We start from the raw sequence: 20,572 nt of genomic DNA on the forward strand, positions 1-20,572 counted from the left end.
CCAGCAAAGGCAGAACCAGTCCAAAGTTTGGGATCAAAAGTGCAGCTACACGCATATTGCCTAAAGCTTAAGCTAACGGGTAGCAGTCTCACGATCAAGTGGCGCACAGAAAAGTATATGATGATCGTAAAACTAAGACAGACTAAACTCTACAAGCGGATGAAAAGTACCCACCAACCGCTGCAGATACAAGTCACATTACGGTTACAGAAGCAGCAAGAACGGCAAGTCGTTGTAGTATATAATTCACAAACACTTCTATCTGTGAACAGTGTTTAAACTGGATTATTGCCAACCCATACATAACAGACATGACACCATTACATTGTTAGGAGTAGAAAATCAATGTAATTACCATTTCCAATACAAATGCATGTTAATGAAATGCATTATATTTTACAGGATATATTTGTGTTATTTACGCTAAGATGAGTGTTATTGATACAAACCTAAAATGTTACTGAAATGTAGGTCAAATATTAAAAAATATTTTAACTATAAATACCAGATGGCAAAAAGGGAACTAAACACCAATATAATGCATATTATTGAGCCTTTTATAATAAGAGTGTTATGTCAGCCTGATAATTTTGTTGTTTTATTTCATATTTTTTAGCAGCAAACCAACTTTGTTTCACTTGAAATGTTGTCAAATGGAATATTCAATTAATCAACAGAAGCTTAGATTAGAACACTTAACGAAAAAAATATTTGGCCTTTAAAAAAGTGAGGCAGTTGAATGCAGAGACTATGCATGTGCTGGCGCATGGTCAGGATGGTACCACCTCTGCCTCAATTTGAGCCAGGAAAAACCCTGTTTAGCTTTGATTACGTCACACATTCGCTGTGGTGTTGTTTCTATAAGCTTCTGCAGTGTCAAAAGATGAATTTCCATCCAGTGTTGTTTCATCAAGATCTTGCATTGATGATGGTAGAGACTGACCGCTGCACAAAGCCTTCTCTAGCACATCCCAAAGATTGTCAATGGGGTTAAGGTTGTGACTCTGGTGGCCAATCCATGTGTGAAAATGATGTCTCATGCTCCCTGAACCACTCTTTCACTATTTGAGTCTGATGAATCCTGGTTTTGTCATCTTGGAATATGCCCTTGTTTAAAGAATGTCATCATAGTTTTGAAAACTAGTGTTTCTTTATGCTTGTTTTTAATTTTAGGCCATGGATCTTTACCAGGAGTTGAGATGTTACACCCTAAAATGCATTCTCACAGAAGTCCTACAGCAAATGTTTAAATATTCAAATCATAACTAAACTAAATTCTGCCTGAGCCAGTTTAATAAAAGTGAAATCAGTAGATGTGTAAAGGAAAGGGTGAGAAAACTTAATAGGAAAGTTACAACTATGATTTAAAGTCTTCCACAATCCAAATATACAAGAACAATTAATCAAATGAATAAATGATCAGTTTGAGTCACAATGCACAATAAATCTTCAAAACTTCCAAACACTCCCAAGATGACAAAACAACTTTATTCTTGTTTTATGAGCATTTTTTCTTTTATACAAGAGCAGATATGTGGGTGAGCTAAGATGTACTGATCTGATAAATAAACTTGTACCAACTCTTCTGACTGCATGGGGCACAAGAAACAATTGTAACTGAAACCAAAGTGACTTAAAAATCTCTACATGGTTGCATATGGGGTTTAAGCATTGTTGTCATGCTTCTGAGCAAACAGAGGCACAATGGCAGCACAGTTCTGGTATAAACACCGACAGAGATCTACAACTGCTGCTATTGTATCATTGCTGTGCTGCTTTCAATACACGACTGGCCTAGACAAAGAGCTGGGCAGCGCACTGCACTCATGTGTAAAGGAACAAAGGTTGTAAAATAAATAAATAAATAAGTAAACGTGGAGATGGTAGCCGTTGACCGCCTACCTTTCATTTCCTCTCAAGGGCAAAAGAGCAAACGTTTTTTTGAAAACAGCAACTTCAAAACACGATATTGTGCTTTCTTTCAAAAACATCCAAAGGTCATAACGTATTTCACAGTATGACCAGTCTGTTGAGGAACTGATGAAAAACAACATAAAAAGGTAAGTTTGGATTGTTTTGAAATATTTCAAGTGGGAAAAAAAGTTCCAATGTGTCAAACTAATAGGTTTATGACATTTAATTTACTGTAAGGTGTAAAAGTTCCAAACCCCATCTTATCCTACAGCGTTTTTAGAAAAGTGTCAGACTTGTTCTGACGGAGTTCTCCATGTTTTCTGGATGCTTTTCACAGTTTCTCCTATTAAATGCCAAAGTGCTTGTTTTCAGTGCAGTCCTGTTATTTGACCCAAAAGACGCATTCAGGGTCTACCAGTGAAACTGGTAACATCTTGCAAAAGTTTATTTATTTCAGAAATACAACTAAGAATGAGACCATCTAAAGGCTCTGGAAGCCTTTGCGGGTGTTTTGGATTCACATCACAGCTGAGCCTCAGACGACTTTCTGACCATATTTCCTGATACTTCGACTTCTTGCCTCTGATTGGATGATAGCAACATGACTTTACCACTGACTTACAAAGTTGATGTTTTATGTCCACAAATGACGCAAGCATGGGGGAGTTCTGCTGTGTGGTGACATTGCTAATGCTAATAGTTAGCTTTGAATTGTTGGGACATTTGCTGCTGTTTGCTGGATGCTAAACCAACAACAGATTTCCCCGCCGTCACTGATAATGGTCAAATACACCAAGAAAACAAATGCAAAAGAGCCTTTTCATGTGCTAAAATGTATCTGGCTCATCCCAAGCAAAGTCCAAAGAAATTTGGGGTTAACAAAGGCTTTAGCGCAGTACTGAGCTGAACTATTATTCTGCACTGGGTGCCCAGTCCTTTTTAAACTAGTTAAAGGAGGTGGCATCATCATATTAAAACAATGTATTGAAGTGTATTGAAGGCTCAGGCGTGGCACCTGATTCACCTCCACTCACTCTCACGGACAACGCATGGCAGCAAAACGGTCCACGCTTGCACCCCCCACCTCCCAGACAACGCACGGCAGCGAAACGGACTGTTTGGACTCAGGCGAGAGACATACACACCAACACATCTAATGAATGTCTGCTTCCAGCAATTGTTAAGGCTTCTGCTACAAATATATGATTAAAACCTATTTCCAAAGCGTTGCTTTAAAATATATTCTGAGAAATTGGCGATAATTGGGTGTATCTGGAGCTAACAACGGCTTAAAGACAGCATTAGTCACACAGAACCTATTGCAGGGTTGATGACGAATTGATACCCTATGAAGATGACATTCCCAGGAAATCGATTCTGGCTTTAATCAAACGGCTGCCTCTGAGAAATGAAAAGGGTTAACGTGACACACACACACACACACACACACACACACACACACACACACACACACACACACACACACACACATTTACAGCTTGAGTTTTGTCACTGTTATTCCGATTTTTACTTTGCTCAACCGCTTACACACAGAAAAAAGGAAAATGCACTCACACACATACATAAAACGATTATCACCAAAGGTACGTACACCTGCTTGTTGCTGTTCCCACAGGGAAATATGCTGTACAGCTTCTCCACTCTTATTTTTTCATTGTCTGCTTATGATGCCCCATGTGTGCACGCTGACTTTCATTTAACCCCTCACAATACACACACACTGACTACACACACTAACTTGCATGTAGGATGGCGGCTTCTCCTTTCAGTTTTTATCTCTCTCATACACAAACAGCTTCTTCCTGCAGTCCCGGCTAAAATGAACATAGGCTGCTGCAGCCACACAAGGGGGGACACCGTGGAAGTCCACAACATCGGTCATTTTTCTGGTCAGACGTGGTTTTGAGCTATAGAAGAATAAAACGTGTTCATTGCCAGGCTTTGAATGATGGATATATGGGGGGGGGGGGGGGGGGGGACAAGTACAATTTTCACAAATGACAATCTAAAACGTGCACAGGTGAAAAGCTTCTGCAGAAAGTACCAGAAAATAAAGTCCTCATTAGGCTGGTAGGGAGTTTACATAGCAGAGTCAGCCCATCACAACACATAGGGACCTACTCCTCACTTCAGAAGGTCTTTTAACAACAACACTGAGAACAGCTGTACATCTGTTTATATCTCTAATCTTAACCTTTATTCTCAATCTATTTTTACTGAGACATCTACAACTTTAGAATTCTGCGCTCTGTTTTTAGAAAAATCCTGTTCATTTTTATGAGACACCTCATGTCACTTCACCTGTGAATTCCTGATGTTCTACAGGCTTAAAGGGAATTGTTTGAAGATGGAACATTCAGAGAAACACATTTTATTTCTAAAACAAAAGAACTTTAAAAAAAAATCAGTGACTGGAGCTGAACTGTTTTCATGTGCAATAGTTTTCAGCCACTCAAGCAGCAGTGTTGGTTGGTCAAGGGCTCTGTCATTTATACCTGGAAAAGCCAAATAAATGCACAGTTGTACAGTTATGCAAGCAATCATGATGTCCAGAGTATTATACTAGAAAAGAATATTGTGGAATTCCACAAACACAGATTTAAACAATCCTATAATTATATAAAAATAACCAAAGCAGAAGTTTTAAAAGTGAAATGAAAAGATGATATCTTGGTACGTTTTATCACAGGGTATCTGCAGGTTTACGGGAGTCAAATTTAAGACTTTTTAAGACCTTTTTTAAGGCCACTTTGACCAAATTTAAGCTATTTTTAAAATTTAATTTAAGCTATAATTTCCAGCTATTGCCTGGAACCGGTGCTAACCTATGTCGCAAGGATTAGCCATCCAGTTACCATTAAACGTGCACTTCCCCATGGCACAAGCTCCCACTAGCTTAACCAGCTAATGTGCTCATCTAAAAAGCCCCCTTTCACAACCAACCAAATGTGTAAGGTTCCGCTTACGCCAACATCATACACAAAAAATGCTGAACACTAACTAGAAATTCAGGAAAATTTTATAGAAATAAAAGAATCTTGTTTATTAGGTCTTTGGTAATTTAAGACCTTTGAAAGCTGTATTTAAGGATTATTAGTCATTTTTAAGGATTTTTAAGACCTTAAATTTGGAAAAGCTAATTTAAGACTTTTTAAGACTTTTTAAGGACCCGCGGATACCCTGTATCAGCCTTCATTGACAAAATCAAAATAAGTCTTCCATCTCAAAACATAGAGTTGAATTTTAGTTTGTATTAAAGTGTTATCATATCGGGAATATATCCAGTAATGTTTCAAAAGAGTTTTTAAGTTCCAGAAGCTGTTTCAATGAATATTCAAAGTAAAACTGTAAAGTACATTTAAAATTATTTTAACAGCTTTTGAGTCGGTGGGAGAGAGTGCACTTCATTTACTCTGTTGCCCTTACTCTATCATGAAGGGAGTGGATACTACCATGTGTGTGTGTGTGTGTGTGTCTTGATTGATGCCTTCCAGGGCAGTAGCGTGATTGAAACACCTCCTCACCATAAAGCTGTCGTGTGCGTGATGGAGTCGCAGGGTCATTTTATGCATCACACCTGTCCCCCTTCCTCCCCACACTGACACCCAATCAAATAGGAAAATGGGCATATTTGTTTTCCTGGCCTTGAGAGGGCTTCTGCACTGGGCTGTATTTTTCTGTTTTAGGGTGTGTTGCGCACATTAATGTCTGACTAGGAGACACGTAAAGAGCCAGAGGGACAGAAGAGAAAAAAGAAAAGCATGAGAAGAACACACTAGGCTGCTGGTTGATGAATAAAGATCAGGAAGTCGTGGGTTGCTTAACTGCTAAAGTTAAACAAGAGTGGCAAGATTCTCTTTTAAACAATTGTTTTATATATTTCTCAAAAATTTCAGCAAGGCAGAAAAAGTAACTCTTCAACTATGCAGCTCTTACATTTCTTTAGTTTAGCGTCTGCATTAGAGTTGAGCAAATGTTTGTCGACTTCATTGAATTTCAAGGAAAATCTGGCTGTACAACAAGCTAAAGCTAAAACTTTTTAAATTCCTTTTTTCAAAAATCACAATTTAAAAGAGCTCTGAAAAAAAACTAATATATTATAATAATCACTCTTAAAACACATGCACAATAAGAGATGAACAGACATATAAACATCTAATTAAATTGGGGCAAAATAATGTTGCATTAACACCCAATACAATTGATCCAATTCAGGTGAAACTTGACACATTAAAATGTGATGCGAAAGTTCATTTATGTCAGTAATTCAACTTTAAAGGTGAAACTAATTTATGAGATAGACTCTTTACATGCAAAGCCTTTATTTGTTATAATTGTGATGATTATGGCTCACAGATTATAAAAACCCAAAATTCAAAATCTCAGACATCTGATAGTTGATTCAATATTCTAGACTCAAAGTGTCACACTCTAATCAGCTAACAATCCAAAACACCTGCAAATGCTTCCTGTGCCTTTAGATGGTTTCTCAGTCTAAGTTGAATTACTGAAATATATTTACTTCTTATTCATTAAGATCAAAACTACTGTAGAAGTTACAGTTAGGCCCACTCATATAGCTCCAATGCATGTACTATAACTGCATCTACGTACATAAAAGCTTTTCTTTTTCCAGGTTTTACTCTTCATGTGAGTCAATTTTTAATTTTATGTTTGGGTGGATTTGGAGAAGGCGTTCGACAATGTCCCAAAACTCGTATGGACGGGATTTCTAGATGCAGTCACGGTGTTGAGGAGATTTACAGGCCAATCTGCTTTCCAACCCTCATTTATCTTCACAAGCTTTGGGTAGTGACTAAAAGAATGAGATCGCAAAACAATCGGCCAAAATGAGTTATCTCATGAGATTTCCCATCTTAGCGATAAATGTCAATGAATGAAAGCGGTTTGTGTGTACTGGGTTGCATTTGCTGAGTTGTTGCACACCTCAAACTGTAGAACCAAAACTGGTACATATTTTTTTTAATGACCACGTGCGTGGTCTCTCATGCTTTGAAAATTATCTGACAATTTAAAAATCCTGCTGTCTGAATTGGGCTTAAGCTCATTATAGCATAGAGAACTGGTGCAAACATCTAAACTCTTTGCTTTGGAAACATTAAGATGACTGTTAATCCTTGTACCACACTGTACAACTGACTCACTAACCATTCAGAAAATCTGCCCCATTCCTGAAAAAACAAACAAACAAAAAAACAAAGTTATAAAAAAACATCTGAAATTACCCTGCCATCTGTTATAATGTTTAAGACTAGTAAGACAAACGACACCCATTCCAGCCTGGTGCTTATAACCAGACTGTGATAATTAACGCCACACTTCATTGACCAAACAAATATCTTTGTCAAGGTGCTCGCTGCAGTACAAGTTCCTTTCCTGTTCTCAGAGGAGATAACAAGCAGACTTTAATAACCTTAATTTCATGTAATATAGGAGTCACCAAGTGCTGTAGTGCATCCACTTGTTTCTTCCTTCCCAGCAGGTGTATAAAATAGTTCATCGCATCAAGGTGGTTGGAAGTGGTTGTGGCATCAGACCTTAATAAAGTGAGCAACCTTGTGAGACTTCGGAAGGTATAAAGTTTCCCTTTCCAACTGGAAGAGGTAACCACCTTTGTGGGTTTTCTTATCAAGAGCTTTACTTAATTACCTGCTTTAATTCTAACATTTTCTAAAATGACCCCTCACCATGATGAGACAGGCTGTTTTAATTAAACAAATGAATATGTCGCTTATCGGAGCGGGATCACGACTCTCGTTTGTCACGGTAACAGTTAAGGATGGTGCTGATGAGCATGTTATCTGGGACCTCGGTTTTCCCGCACACAGATGATGGAGTAGCAGATGATATCTCACTGTATGTGGTACAGTACAGATATGGAAGACACAAACAACCCCATTAGACTCAGCAGACGTGTCCAATTAGTTAGACTGTAATCTGATGAGCCCCGTAATGTAGCTACGTGGACCTTAGTGTTAAAAGGTTTGTATCCCAAGACAGAAGAGCCAGGAGGAAGAAGCTTTTAAAAATATACAGCAGGAAAATGGAAAAGTACAACAAACACAGAAAAAAAAGGCTTCCAGCTATTCCCAAAGAAACTAACACTGGCCAGCTTATTTAAGGTGGTTACATAATAGTGTTTGAGAGTGTGTTGAGGGTTTGTGTGCTGCACTGCCCAACCAAGTTTAATGGGAGAAGTGTCAGAGAAGCCATTACACCAGCAGGAGCATGCAAGGCCCTATTACATATGGCTGCTGGCTGCTAATGTGAATTAGCAGGAGACAGAGGAAGCAAGGTGAAGATAAGTGATTTTGCAGTAGTTGGCTAAGTAGGACACAGAAGGGAGGGAGGGAAGGAGGGTGATAGTGTGTTAGAGAGCGAATCAGTGAAAGGAATCAGGAGGTGGAAACAACGATCAAGGTTTTCTGGAATTGTTCACATTTTAAAAGTATGATTCCTAGTTTAGACACCCAGCGCACCAGCCGGAAGAAGAATCCTCAGCCGATTTCCGTGGGAAAAAAAATGTGATCTACAAATTTTGACCAATGCCTTTCAGAGCCGACCATACTACCTTTTGCTTCTACTTTGCAGCCCACAGAGTCTTCCCCACTTCCTCCCCTCACACCCAGTGCGCAGCAGCAAAAATGTAAACAAACGCTTCTACCAAATGTGATTTGTTCTACAGGCTGACTGTTTCATATGGATCTCAGAGCCCTGCTGGTTGTTTATGCTGGAAGGAGATCTGACATGTATTCTGGTCCCATGCCATTGAGTGATTTATAAACTAGTGGAATTATTTTGAAATTAATTCAGTAGTTTACTGGTAACCAGTGCAGAGATTTAAGAACAGAAGTGATGTACTTGGTTCTCTTGGTTCTTGTTAAGACTCTAGCAGCAGCATTCTGAATAGGCTGCAGTTGCTTCACAGCTTTTTTGGGAAGACCAGCCTATAGACCATTGCAGTAGTCCAGCCTGCTGGAGATGAAAGCATGAGTGAGTTTCTCTAGGTCTTGTCTGGACATGAGACCCCTGAGTCCTGCTCTTTAATGATGATAAAACACTGGTCTAGTTAAAGCCTTAATGTGACCAGTGAAGCTCAGGTCTGAATCAATTATGACACCAAGATTTCTAACCTGGGTCTCTTTATTCCTCTGGAGCCAAGTTGAGCAATAAACCCCATCCAATCCTTATTTCCCAAGACAAAAACTTCAGTCTTGTCTTTTTTTAACTGGAGGAAGTTCGGACTGCATTGGATCATTAACTAGCTCCAGATACTGACAGAGTGAGTCTAGGTACCACAGTCACAAGGTGATGGAGGCATCTACATAACGTTGGATTGGGGGGTTAAACCACCAAATGGTTCCCGAGCGTGGCTGTGTCTGCAGCTCACCGTTCCCCCAGGGGATGGGTCAAATGCGGGGAACAAATTTCGCACACACATCAGTGTGTGTAACAACTGATGGGACTTTAACACACACACACACATATTCACACACGCGCATGCGCACACACACACACACACACACACACACACACACACACACACACACACACACACACACACACACACACACACACACACACACACAAACACAGCATATACACCAAGTAATGTTTCTATGGTTACATTGTGATTTCTTAGAAAATATTCTATTTGGTGAGAGATACACTTTATTATATTTATCCTTGTGAATCTATAATTAAACGGGTAAACTAGTAGTAGCACATTCAATGTCAAAGAAAGTAAAATGTTATTATCAGGACAGGGAGAATGTTTAAGTGGTTAGCAGCAGTGTTCAAGTCGATGGCTCCCTCCATGAGGGCACCACAGCTCAACAAAACATCATTGTAGCTTCTTCTGGGGAGAAAAACACGTAGAGAAAAAATAAAGTCAACAGCTGAAATAGCAGGAAATAATACAGTTAAAGAGCAAATTGTAGAAGAAAGTAGTCGGGTGTGGAAAGTGGTCAGTATGCCCTCCAGCAGTCTAAAGCTCCCTTCAGACAGGCCATGAAAAACGGAAATGTTCCGGAATCTGTCCGTAAGACCTTTCTGTCTGAATACAAACATCCGGATAACGTGCTCCGGAATTTATCCGGACGAAGCCCCTAGTAACAGGTCCGGACTTGTTACGGACAGGGTGGCTGCTTCAGACTGGTGAGGTAAAGTTCCGGACAAGAGGGAGGGGGAGGGGGAGGAGGAGGGGACCGGGGGACGCTGTGCGCACCTATATAGCCCGCTGCTGTAGCATGTGGCGAACCACGGCAGCTCGCCTCCTACGGTACCGCCTAGACGCGCGACGGAGCGCTTCACACCGCTTCAGTGATTCCTTTAACCATTGAGCTTCATCATCCAGGTCTCCTATGCATCTTCGTGTGCGCAGAATTATGCTTAAGCGCCTCGTGATTTTTTATCTTGAGAGGCGCTATAGAAATGATATTTTCTTCTTCTTCTTCTTAACATGAGTCCGATTCTCTCTCCCCCCACCACCACCCCGCCACCGTCAGACTTCTGGAACTTTTCCCTGCTGTGTGAACGCAGCCGAAAGGACAAGTTCCGGTACAAAAGTGGTGTGTCTGAAAACACAGTTCCGGTTAAAAACCGGATTGAATTGTCCACAAATGTTCCAGAATGTCTGTCTGAAAAGGGCTTTAGCTGCATAACTACAGAGATAACTCTGGATTACCTAGCCTTTTAGATGGAGACATGTTGGAGGCAGGGCAAGGGAGAGCCGTCTTTACCGACAGTACACTCCACCTCCCTTTACTCCCCCACTTGTCCAGATCTAGGCTAACATCAGATTTTAAACATATGCCCTATCAAATACAAATGTTTTAAGCCTAGTCTTAAAAGTAGACAAGGTGTCTGCCTCACAGACTAAAGCTGGGAGTTGGTTTCACAGGAGAGGAGCCTGATAGCTAAAAGATCTGCCTCCTATCCTATTTTTAGATATTCTGGGAACCACCAGTAAACCTGCAGTCTGAGAGCAAAATGCTCGGTTAGGAACGTATGGAACAATCAGGTCACTGATGTATGATGGAGCTTGATTATTAAGAGCTTTATATGTGACAAGGAGGATCTTCTGAATATAACAGGCAGCCAATGTAGGGAAGCTAAGACAGGAGAGATATGTGATCTCTCTTTTTACTTCTCACCAGAACTCTAGCTGCAGCATTTTGGACAAGCTGAATACTTTTAACTACATTCTGTGGACTTCCTGAGAGTAATGAATTACAGTAATCCAGACTTGATGTAATAAATGCATGGACTAGTTTTTCAGCATCACTCCTGGAAAGGATGCTTCTAATCTTAGCAATATTCGAAGGTGAAAAAAGAAAATCCCACAAACCAGTTTAACGTGGGATTTGAATGACATGTCCTGGTCAAAGATAACACCAAGGCTTCTTACTTTGTTCTCGGAGATTAATTTAATGCCATTCAGGCTAGGTGATTCACTAAGCAATTTCCTTTTCTGAATTTCAGGTCCAAAGATGAGAACTTCAGTCTTGTGTTGATTTAAAAGCAGAAAGTTTTGAGTCATCCAGTTTTTTATGTCCTCAGGTCAAGCCTGCAATCTACCCAACCAATCAGGTTCATCAGGGTTAATGGATAAATATAACTGAGTATCGTCAGCATAACAGTGGAAGTTTATCCCATGTTGTCTAATGATTTTACCAATTGGGAGCATATACATAGTAAAAAGAATTGGTCCAACACTGAACCCTGTGGTACTCCACATGTAACCCTGGAGTATGAAGATTTGTCATGTACATTTACAAAATGAAATCTATCAGACAGGTAGGATTTAAACCAGCCTAGTGCTGTTCCTTTGATCCCTACAACATGTTCAAGCCTTTCTAAAAGAACACTGTGATCAACTGTGTCAAAGGCAGCACTGAGATCTAACAAGACTAGAACAGACACAAGATTCTTAGCTGAGGCCATGAGAATATCATTTGTAACTTTCACTAATGCAGTTTCAGTGATGTGATACTCTCTTAAACCAGACTTAAATTCCTCAAACAGATCATTAGTCTTTAAATGCTCACATAGCTGGTTGGCCACTATTTTCTCAAGGACTCCGGATAAAAATGGAAGGTTAGATATTGGTCTATAATTCATTGGGTCATCTGGATCCAGAGAAGGTTTCTTAAGTAAATGTTTGATTACAATAACCTTAAAATCCTGTGGTACTTAACCATTTAGTAAGGATAGATTGATTATAAATAGAATTGGGGCAGTAACCAAAGGAAATGTATCTTTAAATAATTTGTTTGGGACTGGATCTAAAATGCAAGTTGAAGGTTTAGATGAAGCTAATATTTTTGATAACTCTGAAAGCTCAACTGGATCAAAACGATTCAAACAAAGATGAGGTTCTACAGTTACCTCTGATGCTGCCTCACTTACTGAGGAAGAAGAAATCGCATTAGGGAGGATGCTAATAATTTTGTTTCTAATAGAAGTAAGTTTACTTGTGAAAAATCCCATAAAGTCGTTGCTGCTGAGGGCTAAGGGAATAGATGGATCAGAGCTATGATTCTGTGTAAGTTTGGCAACTGTACTGAAAAGAAATTTAGGATTAGTCTTATTCTCCTCAATATGCGATGAAAAATAAGCAGTTGTAGCTTGTCGAAGCTTATTTTTATTAAGCACAAGACTATTTTTCCAGGATAAGTAGGACTCCTCCTGGTGTTTAGAGCGCCATGTTCTCTCCGATTTTCTAGAGTTTTGTTTTAAAGTTCGTAAATCAGAATTAAATCAGGGAGCCAACTTCCTGTGCTTAATTATCTTCTTTGTTAAAGGGGCAACATCATCTAATGCCACACGTAAAGAAGAAGTAACATTATGAACTAAATCATCAATTTGTGAAGGTCTAGAAATGAAAATATTGCCCTCTGCTACATGCCTCTGAGATGCTGAGGACAGTAAAGAATGAACAGCTGATTTAAAAGATGCAACAGCGTTGTCAGATAGAGACCGACTATAGTGAAATTTACTTTCAGGTCTCGAGAACTCAGTTATAAAAAAAAACGTTAAGGTTATCAAAAAGTGGTCCAAGAGGACTGGATTATGTGGAAATATCATTATTTCCTCACATTCTATGCCATAAGTCAAGGTCTGATGTATGATGGCAGGAGTGGGTGGAGCTATGTATTCTTTGAGTAAAACCAATTGAGTCTAAGATATTACTAAAGGCTACATTGAGGCAATCATTTTCAATGTCCACATGAATGTTAAAATCCCCCACTACAATGACCTTATCAGTATTTAGCACCAAATCAGATAAAAAAAATCAGAGATCTGATCCAAAAACTCAGAGTAAGGGCCTGGTGGACGATATAAAACTAAAAACATGAGTGGTGTTACAGTTTTGCAATCTGGATTAGGAAAACTAAGAATAAGATGTTCAAAAGAACTGTAACTATTAATTCGTAAGGGATTGATTAATAGGTCTGAATGAAAAATGGTTACTCCTCCTCCTCGCCCTGTACTTCGAGCAATATGATGATTTAAATAATTAGGAGTTGACTCATTTAAACTAACAGAGTCCTCTTGCTGCAGCCAGGATTCTGTGAGAGAGAGCAAATGAATCTAATTATCACAAATCAAGTCATTAACTAAGTCTAAGAAAAAACAGACCAAATGTTCAATAGCCTACATTTAATTTTTCTAGTTTTCTGCTCAGTTGAATTTGTTCTAATATTTATGAGGTTTCCATGATTTGTTTTATTAAGCCTGATATTTAATCTGTGTGATTTTGGCCGTGGGCAGGACACTGTCTCTACGGGGTAGTGGGTGGGTAACAGTACAGAAGCTGCAGAGGGGGGTGTTAAACTACGACTCTGCTTCTTGGTCTGGACCCTGGGTGTTCATGGAGGACTAATAAAATTGGCCATATTCCTAGAAAGAAGAGCTGCTCCATCCGAAGAGGGATGGATGCCGTCTCTTCGCATCAGACCAGGTTTTCCCCAAAAAGTTTTCCAATTATCAATGTAGCCCACGTTGTTTTCAGGACACCACCTAGACAACCAGCGGTTGAAGGACAGCATGTGGGTAAACATACCGTCACTGGTCCAATCAGGCTGGGGGCCAGAGAAAATTATGGAGTCCGACATTGTTTTGGGAAACTTACACACTGAAGCAACATTAATTTTAGTGACCTCCAATTGGCATAACTGGGTTTCATTACCACCAGCGTGAATTACAATCTTACTATATTTACGCTTATCCTTAGCCAGACGTTTCAGGTAAGATTTAATGTCGCCCGCTCTGGCCCCAGGTAAACACTTAACTATGGTTGCTGGAGTATCTAATGCCACATTTCTGACTATGGAGCTGCCAATGATCATAGTCGGCTTGTCAGTGGGTGCGTCATTGAGCGGAGAAAATCTGTTAGAAACATGGACGGGTTGGTGGTGTCCCACAGGCTGGGTTCTATGCTTCCTGCGTACCGTCAACCAGCCAGCCTCAGGTATAACATCCTTTCAGCTATCCATAGAGACTTTGCTGTGGGAACAAGACTTCCTCTCATTAAGTAAATATCAGACTATTAAATGAATTGACATTCAATAAAATACAATGTCCGTTTTACAAACTAGTATTATTGCTATGTAAAAGTAATGTATGTAAAAATTAAGAAAGTAAACAGGATTCTGTAAGCTGTTTGAAGGAAACATGATAGACTGAAGTTTTCACTGTGGGGTTTTGTGCAATGAATGTCAAGAACTTTGAGTAGAATGGTTGTGTAAAACATTAACTCCCACTGTAAATGTTTGTTTAATATGTAAGCTTGTGAGAAATCAAAGCAAATATGCTGGAATATTACAAAAATATCATCCAAGGTGACAGATAGTGCTTTTTGCTGCTTAGTAATTCAGCGAGGGCTTAAGGCTGCTCTTGGCAAGAAACGGCAGGTCTGCTGTGTTTCCTTCAGCAGCAAAACTCCAAACAGAGTATTTTTGGACGAGAGGAGAACACGCTGGCCACACCAAACAACCACAAATGCACAAGAGAAAAGGGAAATGCAGCAAGAAGCCTGCCTTAGTGCCAAACACATTCACTTCTGACTACCCACAGGTGGCACCCCTCTCACCCAAACAATCTTTCTCCAAGGGCTCACTGGTTAGGTTATGCCACTTGAAAGTGATGGTCTAAGATTGTGCATGCTTTAAATACATGAGGGAGCTCCTTAGCCTGCTCTTTGACCAGCTCCTTGAACTCTGTGAGCCAAGTGATGAGTGGTCTGATGAGTGGCCAATCTCTGCCTGCCAGCTGCTGGCTTGGCCAGGGGAACAAAAAAAGGAAGTTGCCAATATGAGTGAAGCCCCCCCCCCCCCCCCCCCCCCCCCACACACACACACACACACACACACACACACAAACTGAAAAAAAACAACCCCACATGCAAGGAATGGAGTGTGGTGGTCTATAGAGGCAACAAGGTTACTGGTGTAGGGACAAATCACTGACAAGATACTGGCACTTCTGAAACTGTTTCCACAAGGATTCAAAAGCAGTTTTATTTTATTATGAGAGCAGAGCAGGACCTGGGATATCTGACGGCAGGTCTTAAAGGATACAGTGTGTTTAGTCCTAATTGCATTTGGAGCCGTGTGTGCAGTATATGTATGTGGAAATGTTCCATTCCTGCTGACTCATTTCCGGACAAAATCGCCAGTGTGTAGATTATGTGAGCAAGACAGAAACAGTCCAGGGAGCAGCTTCTTCTCCCTACAACAGTAAAACAGCTTCTCACTGCACATTTGAACTGTGTCAACAGAACATTAATGCTATGAGGATGTTTATAGGAGCAAAAAGTGACTAAACTTTGTCCTGAAAAAATGTATTCCATAGCTGCATTGCAGCATGTCCTCACACATGCATTTTACTCATGTGGTTGACCTTTACAAACAAGCACAAGCAGCAGTTTAGGTGATATCAGCTGCAGCATTGCTAATAGTCCTCACTGACAGGTAAGCTTCTGGTCTGAGAAAATGGTTTGTTGTACTAAAATCTGATAGGATCTTTATTGCTTTCTTTCCTTAGTGTCTAAACATCAAATAAATAAATGAAAAAAAAAAACTCTCCTGAACTTTATTGCCAATGCCAAGTCGTACCGTGTGGTGCAGGCCAATCTAGAGCAAACATATGGGGTAAATGGTCAGCATCAAGTGAGTGGGTATATTACAGGATCAGATCATCATTAATCAGCTTTCCTGTTCTGTGCAACAGGGTGCTTAAGTCCAGCAGAACTGGTCAGACAGCAGGAAACCGTGTGCCAGTCAGCAAATCCTTATTTAGATAACTAATAAAATACTCTGAGTGTTGCGATATGCTTTGGGATACACACACACACACACACACACACACACACACACACACACACACACACACACACACACATATATATATATATATATATATACATATATATATATATATATATATATATATATATATATATATATATATATATATATATGTATATTTCTTATTCCACCACAAGGTGTGCAGAAGCACCAAAGAGCAGACATGAAAAAGATGTTGAGTATTAAACTATTCTGGGGGGTCCGGGAGCATCCCCCCCCCCCCCCCCCCCCCCACACACACACACACACAGGGAAATTTTGGACCTTTTATATATAGAAGTATCAGTTTGGTAACATATCTATCATGTACATGATCATGGCATTATAATATATTTGATTGATTATTTATCATGTTCTGTCTTTAATCTATTTTGATTAAAGCAAAATCCAATGATGCATCCATGCTGCTCAGTACCAGAACTGAATGATGCCACTAGTTACTAAAATCAGCTGGCAAACAAGCTGTAAAGAACTTGCAAAAGTATGTGACTCAATTTAAGGAAAACAGTGGAATCCAGCTGCTGTTAATTATTCGTTGTTGATGTTTATAGAAGCTAAATATACCTGCAGGGCTTTAGGCCCAGGGTAGAATTATACACCTCAGACCCACTTTAGATCCAGACATGTTAATAGTAATATCATTCTTTACACCAATCAGAATACTCAGTAATGTTCACAGACATCCAAACCATAGAAATGAAATAAAATCAATATTAAAATAAAAAATGACTAACATTGTTTCTTCATTAAAAATGTGTTGCCTGTGAACGCTTTTTATATTTGATGTTGCCCAGCTTAAGCAGACATCTGTTTATTTCTAACAGAGCTGAGCTGTGGGAGAAAATATCCAGGCATCGTATTTTCTATCATCTTTGGGTTTAGTGTATTCACTTACTATTAATAATAAAATTATGAATGACACATCACTACAGTCTGGGCATAGAACGTGTTTCAAGGAACTAAAGCTTGTTGGGATAGGGTTGGGAGCAGCTCACCTGTTCCACTGACAGGAGAAATCCTCTCATCAGCAGCAGGCGATCAACAGAGTAACACTCTAAAAAAACAAAAAAACACTAAACTCAAACCAGGCCACCGGGAACTTGCCCGATCAGGGCCTGGTTCCTGATTGCCTAAGCAACAATCTAACTGATTTAAAACATTAAAGCTCACAATAGTCTAAATAGTGAAGGGAAGTAAAAAGCAAAAATAAATAAATTAACATCTTTTCTTGTTTTAAGATTTATCCATCCATTGATTTTCACTGGCTTATCTGGAGTCAGTTTGCAGGGTCGGGTTGCGGGGGAAGCGGCCTAAGCCGGGAGGCCCAGACTTGCCTCTCCCCACCTACCTGGGCCAGCTCCTCCAGGGGAAATCCCAAGACGTTCCCTGGCCAGCCGAGAGACATCGTCCTTCCAGCATGTCCTGGGTCTTCCCTTGGGTCTCCTCCCAGCTGAACGTGCCTCACCAGGGAGGCGTCCAGGAGACATGCTGACCAGATGCCCGAGCCGCCTCAACTGGCTCCTCGTTGTTTTGAGGTTTATTTGATTTATTACTTAGATTAGATTTATTTATTTATTACCTGTAGTGGCAAAACGTGGGCTGAACCCCTTGCTGTTCACCACAATGAACGGTTGCTTATCTGGCACAAAGGCTTTGTTTTTCAGGTTGGTCGCGCAGCCTTTTGAAGGTCACGCTCAGTTTGTCCTTTAACTCGACGCTGTGTTGATGCATTTTTAAGTGCTTCCCCCATGCGGTATATTTTTCACTGTCACTCTCACAGACTGTAAAAGTTTGGTAGACATGTTTGTTTACACATCTGCTGCTACACACCTGTGCAGTGCAAAGAAAGGGGGGAGGGAGACACGGTGCTGCACACAGGATCTCTGCCGGCTGCAAAGTATGAGCGACAGGTGATCAGCTGGCATCGTGGGCACTGAAAGGTGCTGAGTGGAAATTTGTAGATCATGTTTTTTTTCCCACAATTTTGATCAGCTGTCGATTGATTGAAACATCCCTAGTTCCAAATACAAGAGCATCCCACTCCTGAGCATCCCTGGTAAGGTCTGTTCAGGAATCTGTCGGATAGTTGAACCTCAGATTCAGGAAGACTAATGTGTTTTTTTTTCCTGGCCACGTATCAGCTCCTCTAAATTCGAAACAATGGCCTTGATTTGGAAAAAAGGGTAGAATGCCTTCAAGGAAGGACAAGGAACACCTTAGGATTCCATCGGAGGAGCTGGCCCAAGTGGCTGAGGAGAGAGAAGTCTTGATCTCTCTGCCTAGGGCGCTCCCAGAACATCAAAGGATAATTCGGGAAGAAGGATCCCCATGAGGGGGTGGGACAACATTGTTCACCAAATGACAAGATCCGTCTTCGTCTCCGCCTCCTTAGTTAAGTGTCTCCATTATAATCACATGTGTGAAAGTCCAGAGAGCAGCCACTCTGTGGATGTGAGATCCTGTACAGAAGATCTTACAGGGTTTAACTTCAGTGACACAACAAAACACATTGAACAAAACTGAATCACAATGAAATGGTCCAACAATGCTCACAGCTGACGATGTTAATACTCAGGAGCAGTTGGCACAGGTGGGGCTTTCATTAGAAACAGTGATGACTGATAACACAGAGTGACCTGTGGGTCTTTAAACAGACATGTCACTCTTCCTTAATGAAGGAAATGAATAAGTGATTTGAGGCGATGGAGATGAGAAGCCTGATCTCCCGTCAGCATGTCTCCACTGGGTTACTAGAACCCCAGGGGAGCCCTTCTCCTTTTCTTCTTCATCTCCCCCTCCATCCTTTAAACTCTCACCATTTTGCAAACATTCCCTCTCCTCCTTTCTTGTCTTTAAACCTTCATTTCTCATTTGCCACCCTCCACCTCTGCCTCCTCACTCCACGTCCCTGGTTCCCTTACCATCTGTGATCCTGAAACATCTTTTCCTCGACTGTGGGAGCTGGCAGATAGTGAAGGCCACCATCCGACACTTACTGACTCATCCAGTCATAAACAACTGGTGGGTGTCGGGCGTGCTGGCGGCCCTCTAGTTGCAGACACGTTTATTTTGACAGGTCATTTTTTTATGATCCCCAATTGTTATTTTCGTTGTTATTGTTTTTCTTCCCCCTGACTTCAGATGGGGGTAAAAGTGCAACTCTCTAAGTTCAGGAAATGTTTAGTCTCTAGATCTGAAAACAAAGATGACAGTAATAAAAAGGAGAACCAATTGCTTTTTCATTTCATTGCCACTGGGAAATCAGGCAGACCAAGTAATAAAGGTGCTATAATAATAAAGTTTAAGAAAAAAAGGCTTGTGGCTTTCCATCCCCCAAAGCAAAGCACAAGCAGTTGCCACGGTGGACCGTACAGTTGCTCAGGGTCATCCACATTAAAGGAGTGGAGGATAGGAAATGTGAGAAAGATGGATGGCATGTGCCTAGACACATAAAATCAAGACACGCGTTGTTTTGTTTTAAATTTTCTTTTTCACTCAAGTTAAAGCAATTTCATGTTCTATTTTGAGTTTTGTAAATCTGACTAAAATGATTATGTAGATGTACGCAGTTCTGCACAAATCATATTTAGAGAGGAAAGTCAATTATTCAATACATTTGTTGGTTTGTGATTTATGCCAGATTTTGTTATGTTTGATTTATTTATGTGCTATAAAACAAACAAGAGGAATAAAGAGCAGCAACAACGGAAGAAGTACAAATTACAAATAGCTCTGGTGTTATGGTAATGTTGCGGCGATACCCTGGGTAATGAACCAAACTCAGCAGTGTGTGAGTAAAAAATAAAAATGAAAGGAAATATCTGGGTAGCGCTACTAACAATGTTATATACCAGATGATTTTTTTAAAAATGTGGTGTGTAAAATCATCCTAACAACAACATCAACATAAAACTACATTATCTATATTCACCAAAATGTAAAACAGTAACATCTAAACAAAAAAACCCAATACTTAAAATAAATCTGAGAAGACAATGCAGATCACCATGACAGAGGCAGCTGAGTTAAGAATATTTGAAATTTTCTGTTTGTTTACAACACACGTGTGTGTGTGTGTGTGTGTGTGTGTGTGTGTGTGTGTGTGTGTGTGTGTGTGTGTTGTGTGTGTGTTTGTGTGTGTGTGTGTGTGTGTGGGGGGGGGGGGGGTCGGTCAAAAACACTAGACTGAAACAGAAGCAAGAGATTTTTTTTCTTTGGCTTTTTCCTCAAGTTGCTGGATGTAA

At 40.2% G+C, this 20,572-nt stretch overlaps 2 protein-coding genes across 7 annotated transcripts in view; both read right to left on the bottom strand.

The window, feature by feature from the left end:
• The window catches only part of agbl4 (AGBL carboxypeptidase 4), a 459,294-nt gene that overhangs the window by 227,224 nt on the left and 211,498 nt on the right, over nt 1–20,572 (bottom strand). The window lies entirely within an intron of this gene.
• On the bottom strand, nt 10,864–17,733 carry LOC139071489 (uncharacterized). Its single transcript, XM_070553989.1, has 3 exons — nt 17,677–17,733; nt 16,077–16,094; nt 10,864–14,426 (listed from the first exon to the last, which is right to left on the bottom strand). The coding sequence occupies exons 1-3, from the start codon at nt 17,731–17,733 to the stop codon at nt 13,830–13,832; spliced, it is 672 nt and encodes a 223-aa protein (XP_070410090.1). The 3' UTR covers nt 10,864–13,829.

This window comes from Nothobranchius furzeri, chromosome 8, assembly GCF_043380555.1.
Source record: "Nothobranchius furzeri strain GRZ-AD chromosome 8, NfurGRZ-RIMD1, whole genome shotgun sequence".
Lineage (NCBI taxonomy): Eukaryota > Metazoa > Chordata > Actinopteri > Cyprinodontiformes > Nothobranchiidae > Nothobranchius > Nothobranchius furzeri.